The following is a 13,750-nucleotide window of genomic DNA, read 5'->3' as shown; positions in this document are numbered from 1 at the left end:
CATATGGGATATTTGGTGAGGTGGAGGAAAGAGAAATCAGAAGCAGATACTTGCCTTCTCTTAGGCTGATCATAGTGGGGAGTATCATATACTAGTATCATGCATATGATATTAGTGTATGATATTACATCCGTAGTACATAGTTGGTATCATAGATGACTTAATTTATTGTCGTGCATCACACATAGTAGCACATCATTTAATATGATACAGTATCATGATATGATACTCAACCATCTTTTTCTTCATTTAATTCTATGTCACCCCATCAAAATTGTCTAGCTGGCATGCATGATACTACCTATGATACTTCCATTACGGGCAGCCTTAATTGTGAGATGATCTTGAAGAAACAATTTGCCTCATCACACTATTTTTTTAAATCTAGTTATTAGAGATAAGATTAAGAAATAACCATTATACAACATATTTTCATTACAGATTTAAGATAAGACGGTCTTATAAAATATTGTACATGCCCTAAGTTTATCTCCACGTGGTGCTCTGGATGGACTTACTCCTTCGTCTCTCCTCCAAGCGAACACGACGACTAAGTTTTCTGCATCATCTCCTGTGCCCTTAGCCAAGGGGGCGTGGTGGAGTCTAGCCCTTGCCAGCCGAAGGGAGCCATTTTTATACGTTTCTTTGAGTTTTGCTAGGTTTTGTGTCCTCTCAGAAAGACGAGACGACGGCGGCTCCCTGAAGATGGAATAAAGTTCTTACCGCCTAGTCCCCGTCTCGGTGATATGTTTAGCATCATCGAAGGGTGTGTCTCTGGCGGATCTCGCGGCATCTGGTCGGTGGTTGTCTATGGCAGTGTGTCTTCAGGTTAGATCCTTCTGATCTACGCTTCTTCTCATCGACGACGGTTGCTGTTCTGGTGCGTTGATCCTATGAGACCTTAGCACGTCGACTTCCCGACTGTTTACTATAACAAGTTTTGCCCTGCTCCACCGATGCAGGGTTGATGACGACGACGTTTCTTCGGCTCTCCGGCGTTCGTAGTCATCATTAGGTGGTCTACAAATCTAGATTTATTTTGTTATTATTATTTATGTTCGTTTGTATTGTCAGAAATTGATAATGAATAGATGAAAAGTTTCGAGAATGGCGTTTTGGCTCTCAGCCTTCATGGAGGTCGACGTTTTAAAAAAAATTCAAAATTCAATAATTTTGGTTAAAAAGAATCTGATTTTCTTGTAAAAGTACACAAGGATGTCAGGCGTAAATTTTTCAGGATGAAATATGTTGAAATGTGACCTGCACAAAATGATAAATTTATGGTCTGTGAGGATAAATATTATCACGTATTGAAAAGCCTCAGATTTGTCTTTTTTGCACAACCCTTATTTCAACATATTTCGCCCTGAAAATTTACACACTTGTGCACTATACCTTCATCTATCTCTGTATTGTTTTAGAATTTTTTAAAATATAAAAATATGAATTTGCATGAATTTTAAATTTTGCGTTTGGAGGTCTACATGAAGCTCGGCCTCCAAAAGTAATTTTCGAAGAGTTTCTTCAAAAAAAGTTTATTTCCACGTGATCAGACCACGTACGCATGGCCGAGCGCACGTGTCCGTGCCTCCACGACCCACACCACCCAAAGAAGCCGGCCCGCCGGGCCAGCCTCCAACAAATCCCACCGTTCAACCAGGACCGCTCGCTCCTCCCACCCACCCCACACCCAGACCCAGGCCACGCACGCTGCCCTACCACAACGCGCGGGGCGACACGCTCGCACCGGATTGACCCAGACGGAGAGAGAGAGGGAGAAAAAAAAAGCGCCGCACGCAGCACGCAGGCGCCATGCCCCCTCAGTTGCGCTTCCCCACCGTCCTCCCCAACCTATACTCCCACCTCCTCCTCCCCCGCTCCCTCCCCTCTCGCCGTCTCCGCCTGCCGCCGCCCCCGACCCCGCACCACCCGCTCCGCCGCCTGCTCTTCCGAGGCATGGCCTCCTCCGCCACCGGCGAGGCCGCGCCGGCCGCCGGGACGAGCGGCGCCGGAGAGGCCTCCGCCCGCCCGCGCCGCGCGCTGGAGGAGCTCGCGTGGGACGAGACCTTCGTCCGCGAGCTGCCCGGCGACCCGCGATCCGACAACATCCCCCGCCAGGTTCGCCCCCCCTCCCCCGCTCCCTGCTTGCCTAGCTGCTTTGCTCCTGGTTTTGCCGCACGGTTAGCGTAGCAGCTAGGTTAATTTCTTGCTGAATATTTATCCGCGAGGTTTTGGTGTCGCAGGTGCTGCACGCTTGTTACACCAAGGTGTCTCCCTCGGCGCCCGTGGAGAACCCTAAGCTCGTGGCGTGGTCCGAATCCGTGGCTGACCTCCTCGATCTGGATCACAAAGAGTGAGTTGCATATCCCAGCACCCAGCTACTCACTAGCTTTCTGGCTATGATTTCCATCGGTCTTGAGAGCATTGTGGCACCCCTGTTTTGTTGAGCGTTAACTGTTTATTGAGATGTGCATGAAGAAAAAATTACAAATGCGTGTAATTTGCGTTGAAATTGTGAACTCAACACTACTCTTGGCAGCTGACAACCTACAAATGATCCAGTGAGTGAGCACACCGGACTGACGAGTAAGATTGTCTATTAACTCCTGTGCACTAAAGGTGATACTATTGATAGGAATTTTTAAACATAAGAGTTAATTCCTATCCAGAATTAGGGTACCAAAATTCACCAAAGGGCATCATGTAAAAGATATGTATTGTTTATGATTTATGAAGCAAAAGGTGGACTTGCTACTTAAGTCAAAGAGCTTTTTTTTATTCAGACATATATTCACCCCCAACCCCCTGTTTTTTTTCTCTCAAAGTTCACCACTAGGAATTTTTTTGGAAACAACATGGTTATTGATCAGATATTTACCAAAATGTCCTAAAGGGTAACATGTAAAGGATCTGTATTGTTTACGATTTATGAAGCAAATGGTGGACTTGCTACTCAAGTCAAAGGGCTGTATCCATTCATTCACACATATATTAGCTCCACCCCAACCCCCCTGTTTCTTTGTCAAAATTCGTCACTACTTCTGGGGAACAAAATGGTTCTCGATCAGATATTTAACTCAGACACCAGATCATTAACTAGTAGTTGAACAGAGCCATATATGTTGTGAAAGAATCCAGCTGTTTGCGTGAATGAAAGGCATATAAAAAACTTTGGGTAGTTCCAAGGTTTTCGAGTTGATGAGTCGACGAGTCGTTCTCGGGTAGCGACTCTTGACGAGTCGTGCCTGGCTGATCGACTAGTCCGTGACTAGTCTTGGGGTTGAGTCGACATCTGGCAGTGCGACTCATCGACTAGCCGACGACTAGTTGCGACTAGTCGCGCGAGTTCCACATGAAACCTTACATTTTTGTATCTTCTGCAATTGCCATGAAACATTTGTTATTTCTATTGTCCGACAAACAGTTATTTTGTTTGTTCTCATGAAAAATGCTAAGCCGAGGGTTAGGCCACGTCGTGTGCTGCTTTGTTTGCTAATACTGGTATATGTTTAATTGTTTATGCTGCAAAAAGTTGGGCCATGAAAAATGCTGATACTGGTTCTGCCAATATGTTCTAGTTAAATGATTCCGTGATGAAAACAAGTGAAAATTGTCTCAACTTCAAATGATTCCTAGACGAAAACAAGTGAAAATGGTCTCAACAAAGGATATAATAAGTTGAGTGATAATATCTATGGGCCACCTTCAACTAGTTATCATCATGTCTTTCTGCGCAGAAGTGTGTTCATACTTTAAGAGGTAAAAGCATGGGGTGTCCAGAAACTTGCTCGCTCCGTGATGATTTGGTCCACAAACTTGCAAAGTCGACTCCACCACCCACAAACTTGCATCCCAGGTGCAGAAAAAAAAACCAAATCCAATCCTAAGCCGACATGTGGTCTAGCTCGATGTATACCTTTGCATGATCCCCTTCCAAATGTATTTTTTTTTCAACTATGTATACGAAGCGTTTTGGTCCAGCCCATCACGTATGTGTAGGGATGAAAACAGAGCGGAAATGGACGGATCTGGGTGCTACCACATTTGTTTTCATATTTTTCTGCGGAAGCAGAAATGAACACAGAAACAGATACTACCGGAAACAAACACGGACCGAATACGGCGACGGAAGCAGGTGTTCATCGGGACTTAAAATCCCCCTGAGCCATAGGGGAAAACACAAGCAAACCAACATATTTAATCAACTGTTAACATGGCTACCAAATATTATGATGGTTATATTATACGATATGCATTTGTGCATATTTTATTCAACTGTGGCAACACAAACACGTTTGTGATAATCAGAAGGACAAGCTCCATATGTAAAGAAAAGCACAATGTATCAGGTCACCCTCTTACAAGTAAACACATTGTAACATCACAAAATAATTAGTGAAGGGGATTTTTTGGCCCGTTCTCAATTGTGGTTACAATCAGGGCTAGCTTCCTTGCATGCTATTAGAAATTGAGTCACACATGGGCCATTCTACTCAATGTTTAATTATGCGATATTTGAGCCATAGGCCCATAGTAGAAGCAGAAAATTCCATATTCACGGAAACGGAAAGTTCCATATTCACGCATGTTCCACCGGAAAACGCCGTTCCATTTTTGTTTCCGTTTCCACATAAACAATTCAGTTTCCATTTCCGTTTTGCAAATTTCCATTTTTGTTTCCATATTTCCTCCCCGTTTCCATTTTTCTGCCGGAAAAGCGGAAATATATGTTTTCATCCCTACGTGCATAGCACTTGACTGATTTTTGTGTATGTGCAGCTTCTCGTGCATGTAGCTCTCTCGGCCAAAACTCTCCAAGAGAACTCGGGATCAGCTAAAACGGGTTACAGATTGGGAGACTATATAATAGCCAAATGCACGTGTAGTACCTTTTAAGTTTCTCTCTCTCAATTTTTGCTGATGTACAAGAAGCAACTTCCTTCGGTTCTTATACACACGTTCATGCATGATCTGAGAGTTGACTAGGACTAGGAAACCTAATTCTTTTACTCCTTCTGACTTCAAAAAGAAGGCCTATAAAGTCAAACAGTGTAAAATTTGAGCAAATTTATAGAAAAAACTATCAATAACTATAACCCAATTGGTATCATTAAATGAGTAATAAAATATGTTTTCATATTATACTTAACAAAATTTGTAGTTACTGATAGTTTTTCCTACAAGCTTTTTCAAATTTTGCACTGTTTGCTTTAGACAAAATTTATATACTTTCTTCTTAGAGTCGGGGGAGTAGGACTTATCCCTACTTCTAATCATATATTCCTATACGAACTCTAGCACTAAGCATTCAAGTCTCATGCTCATGTCTTATTTTCCCAAATTCAACGTCATCTCACCGTGACTCGCCTCCATGGAAATTTGGCCCCCTCTTGATTGCTTGTCACACAGTGACATTCCGCCACTGGTTAGTTTATCATTAATTTCAAGAGTGTATATTAGGCGACTAATTTTCTGAATAGATAATATTTTCTTAAAGAAAAATATATATAGTGGATGGAAATACTTCAAACACCAGCTCAAACCGTTTGGAGCTAGTACAAAAGTACACAGTACACAATCAAAGATGGCAGATAGTTAAAAATATCTACAATACTGTTCAGAGAGGCTGAAAATTCCAATCAGGCATATACATGTATATTCATATAAAATTGAAGCCATGTGCCAAAAAAATAATTGAATCCTAGTTCCATGAGGAATTACCACATTAAACAAGAGCTCTTTTTTTGCGGATAATTTAGAGCTTTATTAAACAAGAGCTCTTGCATGGAAGCATCAACGTGACCTTCGTATTTATACCTATATGTTATGTACGCGCCGGCCCAGCATGCATGCAGACCGTGAGGTGCAGCATGGTATTACGTATAGTATATAAAAAGTGTATCTGTACATATGACAAATGAATTGATTTGGTGCAGTGGTTGGCTAGCTCGTACGGCCAGGGCGAGGGCGCGGTTCGAATCCTGTCTGCCCCTAATTTTTTTCTCCAAATTCTTCTCGGTGTGCCGACAGTTGGGCCCTCGTAGCCCGTGCATAAATTCCGGACACAGCAGGGTGTTTTCTGCAGTGCCACATGTCGGCTTAGGATTGGCTTTGTTTCTTTTTTTGCACCTGGGATGTAAGTTTGTGGGTGGTAGAGTCCACTTTTACAAGTTTATGGACCAAATCATCACAGACCGCGCAAGTTTCTGCCCTCCCCCGGGTGCCTTTACCTCATATTTTAACTCCCTGCCCAATGGCATCCATTTCTCATAACATTTTTCTGCATCCTTGCTGATATTGGACATAGAAAAATCACAAAAATAACAATTGTCCTCTATTCGTTTTCAGGTTTGAAAGGCCTGATTTTCCTCGGTTCTTCTCAGGAGAAACTCCGTTGGTGGGAAGGTGTGTGATGCCTGTGCTTAATATCTTGCTAATTGGTTTTGTCAGAATATATAACACTCCTACTGAACAACCACCTGCAGTGTGCCTTATGCCCAGTGTTACGGTGGACACCAGTTTGGTTCATGGGCTGGTCAGTTGGGGGATGGACGAGCAATAACTCTCGGAGAGGTTCTCAATTCTCGAGGTGAGAGGTGGGAGTTGCAGCTCAAGGGTGCTGGAAAGACTCCTTACAGCCGATTTGCAGATGGCCTCGCTGTCCTGCGCAGCAGCATCCGTGAATTCTTATGCAGTGAAGCTATGCATGGTCTAGGCATTCCTACAACTCGTGCTCTTTGTCTAGTTGAAACTGGCAAATCTGTTGTGCGAGATATGTTCTATGAGTATGTCATGATATCTTCAGTTTCTAATCAACATTTTGCTGGATCTACTTTTGCTTTTAGTTTCCCTTCCTATTTGAATGATTTGTAGTTGCTGCTTTGAGACGGTTCAGCTCTTATACTAGTAGCTATATAATCTGTATGAACATATAATTAGTACTATCACACTGCCATCTAAAATTCCATGTTCCTTTTGTTTAAATGGTTTCCTTACCTAATAAAATTACTTTATTTACTCATCCTGACTTACGTAGGCCTATTATTTTGAGCGCCAAATTTCCTAATGCTGATATATTATCATCCATTGAAATTCTCTGGGGTATTCCAAAGCAGCCTCTGGGAACTATGATAAGTTACTTAATTGCTACTCTGCAAATGTAGCCAGGCAAAGCATGTTGCACATGGTAAACCTGGGTGTTTACTCGTCCAGTATTTATTGATCTAAAATATAGGAATCTAAATCATTTTGCCATGATTTATCTCTTGAAGATTTCAGTACTACATATTGACATTCCCTTGTGTCGATGAATAATTTGTTTTTTCTAATATGCCAGTGGTAATGCAAAAGAGGAGCCAGGTGCAATTGTTTGCCGTGTAGCACCATCGTTTTTACGTTTTGGTTCATACCAGTTACATGCTACAAGGGGCAAAGAGGACCTGGAAATTGTTCGTCGTTTGGCAGACTACACAATACGTCATCACTACCCACATCTTGAAAATATTAAAAAGAGTGAAGGTTTATCTTTTGAGGCAGCTATGGGAGACACTCCAGCAATAGATCTTACTTCCAACAAATATGCTGGTAAATTTCCTTTTATGTCGTGTTCTTCGAATGTAGACATTGATCTTGTGAATAACTAACTTCTGTCTCCTTGCAATTAACAGCCTGGGCAGTTGAGGTTGCAGAGCATACTGCTTACTTGATAGCCAGGTGGCAAGGTGTTGGTTTCACCCATGGTGTGCTTAACACTGATAATATGAGTGTGTTGGGCCTAACTATTGATTATGGACCCTTTGGTTTCTTAGATGCTTTTGATCCTAGCTTTACTCCGAATACAACTGATCTCCCAGGTAAGAGATACTGTTTTGCAAATCAACCTGATGTTGGTTTGTGGAATATTGCCCAGTTCACTGGGCCATTGTCGGCTGCGGATCTTATCAGCAAGGATGAAGCAAATTATGTAATGGAGAGGTATTTATTCTTCCAAAATCTATACTGGTCATCTGCAATTTTAACTACATTTTATTGTAGCGTTTTGATATGTTCTATATTGTAGGTATGGGACAAAGTTCATGGATGAATATCAATCTATAATGACAAAGAAACTTGGTCTGTCAAAATATAACAAGCAGCTTATTAGCAAGCTGCTGAACAACTTGGCTGTCGATAAAGTTGACTATACAAATTTTTTCCGTCTTCTTTCGAATGTCAAAGCAGACCGTGACATCCCAGAAACTGAGCTACTAGTTCCAATAAAAGCTGCACTCCTGGATATTGGGAAAGAAAGAAAGGAAGCATGGATTAGTTGGGTACAAACATATATTGAGGAGGTATGTCTTTTTGTATATATAAAATTGTTCTCTTTCCCGAATTGTCCAGATAGTAATATTTAACATGACATAATATATCAATGATAATATTGCCATTTTGGGCTATTTTCCAGCCCTAGTCATTTTATGAAGTTGGAGTATTTTTTTCTTTTATTCTTTGAGAACAAGCTCTCTTGGAAACAAAAGCAGCATTGCATTTGCATAGTTTGGGATCTCATCATGTACTCGGCTTTTATAACAACTCGTGCATTGTAAATTAAGTGTCACCGGCATGGCAGAAGTTCTAAGATGCTGTTATTCTCTACCTCCTGTTGCCACAATGTTTTCCTGTAATGAACCCCCTCTTAGGTTACCGACTGTTGTTCCACCCACCATTTGATAAGTTTGTGCCAATATTTGGTTTTGGACCTCTAGTCATGCCTTATAGTTGAATCTTTTAAATAACAACACACTGTTGAAAATCTAAACAACTTCAATCTAATGATATGTTAATGCTTTGTGAAGCTGGTGGCTAGCGGCGTCTCGGATGAAGAAAGGAAAGCCACAATGAACCGTGTTAACCCAAAGTATGTTCTTCGGAACTATCTTTGCCAGACAGCGATTGACGCAGCTGATCTAGGTGATTACGAGGAAGTTCGCCGGCTATTGAAAGTTATGGAACATCCATATGACGAGCAGCCGGGAATGGAGAAATACGCCCGCTTGCCACCGGCCTGGGCATACAGGCCTGGGGTGTGCATGCTATCCTGCTCGTCATGAGCCACATCCAGCTATGACCGATATACAGTGTTGTATACTTTTTGGTTGTATAGGAGGTTTACCCTGTAATATGTAAGTGTTCCGAGCGCCGCATTGTTTTATTACTGTGGCGCGATGTCCGAAACTTAGTCATGTTGTTTGTTGCCTTGACTTTGAGTAGCAGAACGTTCAGCCGTTCAGGAGTAGTTGGGAAATGAAGCGCTCCATACCTAAAGTTTCTGAGACGGTAATGTTATCAGTGGAAAACCCTTGTGTTGGATATTATCGGCTGTTGATCTGGTTGCATCCGGCGACATGGGAGGTGGTATGTTAGACATTGTTTATCGCTGTTACAATGTGCGTAATTCTACTGTTGAGCCGCTTTATGGTTTAAAGAGACACGGAGGATCGTACCGCAAACAGGTGGATCTACACCGGATGGTTAGCATACATGAATATCTGTACTAGCCTCCTTTCTAGTCACTACTGCAATGGAATGATACGCCTTCCGAAACAAATATGCTCACTTTTCAAATTTATTTTAAAAGTCATAGACAGTTGCTAAAAGCTCTCTCAACATGATGGCCCATAAAGGTAAAGTGCATCTGCGCTGAACAATGGACAAACTCTTCTACAAGATGAGACACTACATCTCTAATTATTTGCTAGTATCTTTGTTTTGCGCCAGAGTAATAGCCAACGTAGGCGACTATCAGACATGTAGCCAACATGTGGGAGACGTATGATGTCCTAATTCTATCTTTCATAGTTTGCAAGTAACCATGTTTGTCATCATTTACTTTAAGACCGCGTCATTCTTGACAAGAATGTATATCCAGTTATGCAAGGTGGGAGAGAATTGTTTAATTTTAGACTCCAACAAAAAATGCCATCTGATCTTGTAGTAAGCTGTTTAAAAATCAATTTTCTTATTGGACAATGGAAGTTGAATTATTTTTCTATACTCCGAATTTGACCTTTATATGCATTTCGAGTAGAGTCTTGTGTAGAATGACCGCCATTTCCGAAATACTTTGTAGACATGAAGCAGTTTGTCTAGGTTTTAAACATTCTAAGCAAGCCTTCAAATTATGTTTGTGCATGATTATGTGGAAGGGGTGGGAAGTGACCCATCTATGGGGATAGGTAATTAAAAGGTTGGACTCTTTGGAGGTAGAGGAGTGTGATATTTGAAGTGATTTTCTAAGTTTCTCACAAGTAATCATGTTTGGGGAGGGGGTGTTTTCTGCTCAAGTCTGAGCAGGAGGGGTGGATTTGAGGATTAACTTCTCGAATTTTAGGGGATTAAAATTTTAAGGGGAAGAACTAGTTGGTGTTAACTCCTAAACAAAACCATTTTCTGAAAGTTAAATCATTTTGGGGAAGGTCTGGAGATGCTCTAAGGGCATCTTCAACGCGAATCCTCAAATCGCCCAAAATGTCCCGAGTGGATGGTAACACCCTCCAACACGGATCCCCAAACCGCGCCGGACCGGTTTGGGCAACCTCTAATTTTTTTGGGAGGGGGGGGGGGGGGGGGGGGCTCTGGGGAGTTTGGATATTTGCCATGTCGTACTCCAACACCGTAGACCCACCCTAGAAACTCTCTTCGTCTCTAGAACCCTTCACATTTACACCCGCTTCACTAACCGTCCGCATTCATACGAACGCACCGTCCGAGAAGGCTACTCCGACTGCCCGCATTGACCTTTGCCCGTTCCGGCTATTTAAAGTTGGATGACCACCCATCCTCCCACCCCTCCGCAGCCGTTTGAGGCCTCCTAGTACCCATCCAATGTGCACCATCGCCATGGCCAATAACAAGGTAACATGGTACAAGATATTAACACCGGAGTGTCATGCCGAATCGCGGCGGAGGTTCGCACCAGGCCCACATTGAGGCGAGCAAACCTGCGAGCTCTTCGGAGCTGGGCTCAGGGGAGCAGGAGGCACAGCGGACGACCTCTTCACCATACAATCGTGCGGATAAGGAATTAAGGATCTCAACCAGACACTTTTGCAGGAGCACCGTGCGACGGTGGCTGAACTGGAGGCGGAGCTCGCATATGTTGTAGTCGTGGCGAATCTCCTCACGAACCTGGACATCGTCGACGAGAACCGGGCGGTGCTTGCATCCATGCAGAGCGCCACGCATGATTGACCGCGTGAGCCGCCAGCTTTGCATCAACGACATGCGGCGGGAATGACTCTTCGAGAAGCTCAAGGTTAAGGATATGAAGAGGCGTCGGAGTCAAAGAGGCACAAGCCAGTGGCTCTGCCTGTAGCCAACAACGACGATGTCAGCAGCTTTGACGTGGGGGTCATCTCGACCTCACCTCCGACAAGGAGTATAGTAGGATGTTTAGAGCAGTTTTTAGAGTGAAAACTAGTCCAAAAATCTATAAATAAAAGCGATGTCCGCCTTGTTTGATGGCTAGGATGGATGACCTCCGCCCGGGCGGCTGTCAGTGGACACGTCCGGACATTTGATGACACCCGTTTGGTGGACCGCCTTGGAGACGTCCTAAGCTGAATGAAATGTTAACTTGATCGCGTGATAACTGTCCCGCACACTTTAACAGAGATTGTCAGAGGCAACGTCCTCCACCATCATCATGAAAGAGTTTATACAGATCATACGGATGCATTCACAACAGTGGCCGCTACTTAAGCTTTACACATTACAAAGGTTGCCGGCCGGAGAGCCGACGTTGTTGTACAGTTCCTGCACGCACGGACGTACGCGCGTAGAGCCAGCGTGGCAAGGCAATCAAGCAATCGATCGACGCATGCAGAAACATGAATGAAAACCATGCGCTCCGGCTCCTCGATCTCCTCTCAGCCCGGTCGGCTCCGCTCAAGGGCCGTAGATATTTCTGGGGATGACGATGTCGCCGATGTTGTTGTGCCACGGGTCCGCGAGGTGCGTGGCCAGGTTCTCCAGCGGGCCGGTGCCGGGGTACGCCGACTGCTGCACGCAGAACCCCACGAACGCCAGCATCGCCAGCCGCCCTGCATTTCCCGCAGGCAAATACGTCAGTTCGTTCTATGATTTTTCAACAACAGAGTATATGGTGGACGTACCGTTCTTGATCTCCTTGAGCTTGAGCTCCTCGAACTTGGCGGGGTCCTTGGAGAAGCCGAGCGGGTCGAAGGCGCCGCCAGGGTACTTCTTCTTCTCCGGGTCCTTCTCCATGGTGCGCTGCTGCTCCGCGAAGGCGATGGCCAGGAACTCGATCGCCAGGATGGTCGGCAGGTTGCCCCACGGCACCGGGTTGCCCAGGTACGTCGCCTGCCCGTCGGGGAGCGCCGCCCACTCCTGCGCCTTCACCCAGTTGCCCAGCCCCAGCGCCTCCGGCACCAGCACCCCAGGCTGCACAACCCTTGTTATTACTAGCGAGCAACTCGGTAATGGCTGCTGCGGTGCAGAGGAGTAGGAGGACGTACCACGCAGAGCATGGCCCAGCGGCAGTGGTAGATCTCGGACTCCTTGAACCGCTCGAAGTTCTCCGGCACGGTGGCGAGGCCCAGGGGGTCGAACCCGAAGTCCCTGCACAGGGAGAATAAATCGCCGGTCAGACTGATGCCGATTGGTTGGTGACTGCGTAATCGGCTACTAGCTAGCTAGTTGCTTAGTCACCCTGGCGAGGAGCCGTCGAGGTGGGCGGGGCGGGGCTGGCCGGGGAACCACTCGGCGGACATGGTGACGCGGCCGGAGGTGGTGGCGTAGGCGCAGAACGGCAGCCCGGAGCGGCCGGACCGGGACGAAGGCGCCAGCAGGCTCGGCACGCCCACGGCGCTGCAGCTCCTCAGCCCGCTTGACGACGCCATCGCCATTGTTGCTCTCTCGATGCTGGCTGCTCCTTGCTGCGGTGAGACAACAACAAGAAGAAGAACAGGCGTGCGCTCTGAGAGGACAAGGGAATCTGAGGCTGCTAATAAGAGCACGAGCGGCCGGAGACGGAGCGGGATGGGGATATCCAAATGCCGCCGGCCATTGGCTGCAATATCCGCATGCGCACGAGCCATTGGGCCACGTCGGATCGTGGCATCTTCGACTGTGCTACGTGGCGTCCCCCGCGTTCTCTGATCGCTATCCTACGTGGCATCTCCCCCCCGGCTCCCGTGGTCCACATATCCATGTCTTCGAGGATGGAAAATCTGCTGGTAGCTCAATGTAGGTAACTTCTATCCACCAATCCAGATCAGATGAGCAGGCACAAATGTTTTCTTTCTCAACTTTGTCTGCTAAAATCTCCATGCACGGGTGTTGTAGTCCGTGATGCAGTGGTGGTGTTCATCCATGTTTTCGATTTTTGAAAAATAATAATCATATTTTGAATGATGAACAGAAGTGGGCCATGTTAATCTTAAAGCCAACACAATCTGAAATACAGAGGAGAATGCAATCGCGTGGGAATCTTTGCACTGCCCAACGGTCGTGAGAGTCAACTTGAATATCCCCAAACTATGTTATAGTCTTCTTCTCAGTGCTTTTGTCTTTATTATAGTAAGGATGATTTCTGAACTTAGAGAAGTCTCCTCTCCAAATCGAAGAGAGACTACTTTCTTCTTGTAGTCGATCTTTGCACCTGCAGTATTAAGAATGATCTCCGAAATATAATTGGACAAAAGTCATCTTCAGATATATCCATAACAATAAGATCAACAGGGTGGAC

General features: G+C 45.0%; 2 protein-coding genes across 2 annotated transcripts; one reads left to right on the top strand and one right to left on the bottom strand.

Moving 5' to 3' along the window:
• Positions 1–1,632: 1,632 nt before the first annotated feature.
• On the top strand, positions 1,633–9,356 carry LOC109733554 (uncharacterized). The gene is made up of 8 exons (XM_020292775.4): positions 1,633–2,118; positions 2,244–2,353; positions 6,349–6,405; positions 6,486–6,785; positions 7,337–7,584; positions 7,668–7,974; positions 8,060–8,333; positions 8,838–9,356. Exons 1-8 carry the CDS (start codon positions 1,813–1,815, stop codon positions 9,090–9,092), a joined length of 1,857 nt encoding a protein of 618 aa, XP_020148364.3. The 5' UTR covers positions 1,633–1,812; the 3' UTR covers positions 9,093–9,356.
• Positions 9,357–11,656: 2,300 nt separating this feature from the next.
• On the bottom strand, positions 11,657–13,088 carry LOC109733553 (chlorophyll a-b binding protein 1B-21, chloroplastic). Its single transcript, XM_020292774.3, has 4 exons — positions 12,712–13,088; positions 12,519–12,621; positions 12,156–12,444; positions 11,657–12,083 (listed from the first exon to the last, which is right to left on the bottom strand). Exons 1-4 carry the CDS (start codon positions 12,906–12,908, stop codon positions 11,929–11,931), a joined length of 744 nt encoding a protein of 247 aa, XP_020148363.1. The 5' UTR covers positions 12,909–13,088; the 3' UTR covers positions 11,657–11,928.
• Between the last annotated feature and the right edge of the window lie 662 nt (positions 13,089–13,750).

The sequence above is a fragment of the Aegilops tauschii genome, chromosome 7, assembly GCF_002575655.3.
Source record: "Aegilops tauschii subsp. strangulata cultivar AL8/78 chromosome 7, Aet v6.0, whole genome shotgun sequence".
NCBI classification, from domain to species: domain Eukaryota; kingdom Viridiplantae; phylum Streptophyta; class Magnoliopsida; order Poales; family Poaceae; genus Aegilops; species Aegilops tauschii.
Note: the sequence above shows the minus strand (reverse complement) of the source record. Positions and strands in the feature narration are given on the sequence as shown.